At 38.3% G+C, this 5,306-nt stretch overlaps 1 protein-coding gene across 1 annotated transcript; it reads right to left on the reverse strand.

Annotated features, from left to right (window-relative positions):
• Positions 1 to 203: 203 nt before the first annotated feature.
• LOC105761802 (cell division cycle protein 48 homolog) lies at positions 204 to 5,088 on the reverse strand. The gene is made up of 9 exons (XM_012579730.2): positions 4,862 to 5,088; positions 4,602 to 4,767; positions 3,678 to 3,906; positions 2,296 to 3,062; positions 1,993 to 2,214; positions 1,820 to 1,891; positions 1,449 to 1,730; positions 992 to 1,351; positions 204 to 703 (listed from the first exon to the last, which is right to left on the reverse strand). Exons 1-9 carry the CDS (start codon positions 4,888 to 4,890, stop codon positions 413 to 415), a joined length of 2,418 nt encoding a protein of 805 aa, XP_012435184.1. The 5' UTR covers positions 4,891 to 5,088; the 3' UTR covers positions 204 to 412.
• Positions 5,089 to 5,306: the final 218 nt, after the last annotated feature.

The following is a 5,306-nucleotide window of genomic DNA, read 5'->3' on the forward strand; positions in this document are numbered from 1 at the left end:
GAATGGAATAAAATAGAAGCGAACGAATAAATTTGATATATATATATATTAAAATCAAATAACAATTATTTCCTTTCAAATTTATAATTTTGATCAAACCCTAAATTTTGAACCCTAGAAATAAATATTTAATAATTTGTAAAAATAATTTCCATGACATACCAATCCTAAAACAATATAAGAAATTATAGAAAAAATATATGTTAATGCAACAATTTTAACGTGTTTACGATTTTAAATTGATTTAAAAAAAGACAAATGTAAAATTCTCAGTTCCAAAAACAACAAACACTGCTATTTTGGACTCCAATGGCTAAGCCACGAGCAAAAGCTCCCTTTAGTTCAATAGTTGTTACCATAAAGGATTAATTTAAAAAAATTTAAAAAAAGAAACCCTCAAATGAAAGCAATTTTAACTGTAAAGATCATCTTCATCAGCTCCACCAGCTGTAGTTGCAAAAGGATCAGATGTTGCAGCCCTGGAACCAGTTTCTGCAAACTTGAATTCACTTCCGAACCCCCTCGATTGCTGCAACGTTTGCGCGAATGCTTGGTACTTTCGGATATCAGCATCACTCACACTCCTCCGAGCAAACTTCATCGATTCCTCGAAATGCGCCGGCTTGATCTCTGCCACTTCGTCATCCACATCTTCCTCCATAGCTTCGGGGTTCTCCCTTCTTCTCCTTTCTCTCTCAATGTCCTGTAAAACAAACATAAAGTTAGAGTCTCGCCGAAGATTTTAGAACCGAGTCGATAGTTAAACCAGTGTAGCCACCAATTTGACTGGTCATTCATCCGGTTTGATTAAATAAATCATTAAAACTTTACATAAAAAAAGAAAAATTCCAATTCAACCGCCCGGTTCAATGTCCCCCTCTGGACCGGCACCCCAACCAGTTCACGATCCAATCAGTCTGGTTCGGTTCAAACAACCTTGGATCTAGCTCATCATTGACTAATGCAGAGGGAACATGAAACGTCATTTTACCTTCTCAATGTCTTCTCTGATGGCATATTTGCTTGCACGTTGGCAAATTTCGGTAATATCAGCACCGCTAAAGCCTTGAGTATATTTGGCAAGAGCACGGAGGTCGACTTCTTTTGCAAGTGGTGACTTCCTCAAGCAAGCCTTAAAGATTTGATGACGAGAGTCCTCGTCGGGGAGGGGAATATAGATTAACTGATCGAGACGACCTGGCCGCAAAAGTGCGGGATCTATAATGTCTGGTCGGTTGGTGGCTCCGATGATGAAAACAGTTTTCTTGGCAGACATGCCATCCATCTCGGTAAGAAGTTGGTTCAGAACCCTATCGGCAGCACCACCTGCATCTCCGACACTGCTTCCTCTCTGCAATATATAGCAGGAATCAGTCACATAAAAAACCTGAACCATGTACACAAAGTCAAACTGACATGCCTTGTTGCTAAAAGTTAATCCGACATACCTGAGTAGCAATTGAGTCAAGTTCATCAAAGAAAAGGACACAAGGAGCAGACTGGCGAGCCTTATCGAAAATTTCACGAACATTGGCCTCACTTTCTCCGAACCACATTGTGAGCAATTCTGGACCCTTGACGCTAATGAAGTTTGCCTGACATTCGTTTGCGATAGCTTTGGCCAGAAGGGTTTTCCCACATCCAGGAGGGCCGTAGAATAGCACTCCCTTCGACGGTGACATCCCAAACTTCTCAAACTTCTCGGGATGCTCCACTGGATATTGAACCGTCTACATAACAAAGCAACAAATTAATCCCAATTTTTCTGAAGAAATTTAAAAAGAAGAGAAAATTGAGTAGTAACCAAAACCGGTATTACCTCTTGAAGCTCTCTCTTAACATTCTCAAGGCCTCCAATATCTTCCCAACTGACATTGGGCACTTCAACAACCTGATCGAGAGCAAGAAAAATAAAATATTAGAAACCGAACTATCATCAAAAGAACATAATCGGCAATGAATCTGAATATCAAGCATCTTGCTTAAACTCACAGTTTCACGCAGAGCTGATGGATTGCTTGTTCCAAGAGCAGTCGCGAAGTGTTCGTTTGTGACTGCCATAGAGTTTAATATCTCAGCATCTATCGAATCATCTTCCAGGTCAATCACATCCATCTTTTCTCGGATGCATTGTAATGCTGCCTCGGTACAAAGAGCTGCAAGGTCTGCACCAACATAACCGTGGGTTTCCTTCGAAATTTTTTCTAAATCAACCTGCATTAAATCAGGAAATACATTAGATTCGGTACTTGTTTAGACAGTAAAAAGAAAATAAGTTTTGGTTTTTGACATTACATCTTCAGCCAGCTTCATGTTCTTTGTGTGGATACGAAGCACCTCAAGGCGACCAACTTCATCGGGGACACCAATATCAATCTCCCGATCAAATCTTCCGAACCTTCTAAGAGCTGGATCGATGCTATTAGGACGGTTTGTGGCCCCGATAACAATAACATGAGCCCGGGATTTAAGCCCATCCATTAGTGTCAAAAGCTGAGAAACAATCCTCCTCTCAACTTCACCATTTGTTTTTTCTCGCTTAGGAGCAATCGAATCGATTTCATCGATAAATATAATGGACGGAGCATTCTTCTCTGCTTCTTCAAATGCTTTTCGGAGATTACTTTCACTCTCTCCGGCCAACTTCGACATGATTTCCGGACCGTTGATGCAGAAAAAGAAAGCACCAGTTTCATTTGCAACAGCACGGGCGATCAAAGTCTTTCCTGATCCAGGAGGTCCGTAAAGCAGAATTCCTTTAGGTGGCTTCACACCAATTGATTTAAAGAGTTGCGGATGCCTTAACGGAAGCTCCACTAATTCCCGAATTTGAGCCATCTGTTTTCGTACTCCACCAACATCATCATAACCGACCTCGTCTAATCTATTTTCATCTTCCCTCTTTACAGGCTCTCCCTCACAGAATATCTCGGTGTCCGGTGCAACCACACAGTACTCGGGAGGGTCGGTCTCAATAACCTTGAATTCTACGCTTCTCATTCCACCTCTAGCAAGGAAGAAATCACCCTTCCTCACTGGGCGGTACGCTTCAAGAAAGTAAGCTGTAAATGTGAAGCTTCCATGTCAGTATTTAAGGTCAACATTATCGATAATTGAACATTAAACTGAACCCTCAATTAGGTTATCAAGCATTTAGTATCATCATGAGACAAGTCCATGCATATTATCAAGTCACCAAGGCATGAGTCCATTATATGGATACAAAGACAACGAAAGAAACAAACAACAAAGGCAGCATATAAAAGCATTTTAAATATTGGTTAAAAGACCTCTTTGATCCCTCTTAATTTCGATATTGATTAATTTTGGCAACATTTACATAGAATATATAGACATTGAAGGCTAAGTTAAATTGCTCAAAATTTTTATCCTTATTTTGCTCACTTTCGAAATTGACAAAAATTAAATTGCTTAAAATTTTTTAAGAGGGACCAATTTGCTTAATATAAAAATTGAGAGGGACTACAAAGTTGTTTTTACCTTTTAATATCACAAATGCATGTACAAGAAAGACAAACTCGATGAATGCTTAAGCCTGTGAGAATAAATGCCTTTAAACTTATAAGTGCACTCTATGAATTGAAAAGTAATGTAATCAACCAATCTATTATTGGCTAATTTATGTTATTTAATCAAAATTATGAGAATAAACTCACGTTTAAGGTAGGCGTCAAAAAGACTTCCAGTAACCCCTTCGATGGTGTCATCCACGGGCAAGATGTGCACACGTTTTCCATACTTAACATCAGGACACTGGTGCACAGAGACGACATCACCGAGCCTAACCCTCAAGTTCGATCTGACAACTTTATTCATCCTGATCTTCGGTTCATCACATGTGTCGTCTGCGAGAGCAATGCAGATAGTATCTTTCCTCTTCTTTCCCTACAGACCAAAAGAACAAATGTAAAACGACAGTAGAAATTTATAATAAGAATTGCAATTCCAGTAACCATTCATGCCATATAAAAAACAAGCTTCGAGTCAACAGTGCAGTCTAAACTAATATTACGTGTTCCTCGGTAAAGATATTGACCCTCTTGGCAACAAAATCATGTAAACAGCCTACAATAACGTCCATCACACATTCAAACCTAACAAAAGGGAGACCAGAACTGAATATTGATTTGAATCGTTCATCGAACAAAACAAACAGCTAAACATAAAGGACAACAACAAAAGAATCCAATAAGAAGGGGCCATTAAATAAAAGCTATAATAATCACGTAAACAGCCTATAATAACTCCCATCACACATCCAACCAACAGGGGCGGCCTTGGTTGTTGTTTTGGGGAAGCTCCTAGAATGGAAATTTATGCTTTGGGCCCCTTCAAAAGTTGTAACTTTACATGTTAATAGATAGTAAAATTGCATATTGGCCCCTTCAAAATAATAAAACTTTGATTTAGTCCAAAATTAATTATCAAACTCAAAGCAGCATAGAAAGAGCCAATGAGACTCATCATTCATCCAATAATACCCCAAATCTAAACACAACGAACAGCTAACGTAAACAAATCATCATTAATAAAGATTCCAACAATAAGGGCATAAAAAAGCCATATTCCAAAGAAGAAACCTTGATGAGGATAGTGTCACCGCGAAACAACTGGAGCTTTTCCATGGTGTCAGGATGCATGGAAACAACGGAGTTATCATCGTTGATCGCCTCATCAACAACGAGCCGATTGGGAGCCTTCTTTCTTTCCAAGATCGCCGTACTAAAATCCCTCTTAGTCCCTTTCCTGAAACACCCAAAAACAAAAAATCGGCATTAGATTATCAAAATCTAAAACGAGCCCATTGATGTAGAAGGGAAAACAAGATCTGGGAACTTACGAATCAGAAGATTCAGCTTGGTTCGACATAGTTTTTGGTCGATTAAAGAACCAAAAATAAGAAACAATGAAGAGCTTGCCTTTCGGTGTTGGCTTTGTTTAAAATTGATTGCTTAATGTGTGGGATCTGAAGAATTGAACGAAGAAAAGGGGCGTTGGGGGGTATTAATATAAGGGGAGAGTTATCATCAATGAAGGGCACCTCCGTTTCTTGTTGGGAAAGAAAATAATTTGGTTTTCTCGATAAAAATGAAATAAAGTTTATTCCCAACCTATAAGTTAAAAAGTGGTCAAATAATTATATTAGTCCCTATATTAGGCATAACTCATTAATTTAGTTCTTATAACTTAATTTGGACACAATTTTAAGTGATATTTGATAAAATTTAAAATTAAAATTTTCTAGAACAACATTATAAAAGTGCTGAACTTATATTATAAATTTA

This window comes from Gossypium raimondii, chromosome 11 (genome assembly GCF_025698545.1).
Source record: "Gossypium raimondii isolate GPD5lz chromosome 11, ASM2569854v1, whole genome shotgun sequence".
Taxonomy (NCBI): Eukaryota; Viridiplantae; Streptophyta; class Magnoliopsida; order Malvales; family Malvaceae; genus Gossypium; species Gossypium raimondii.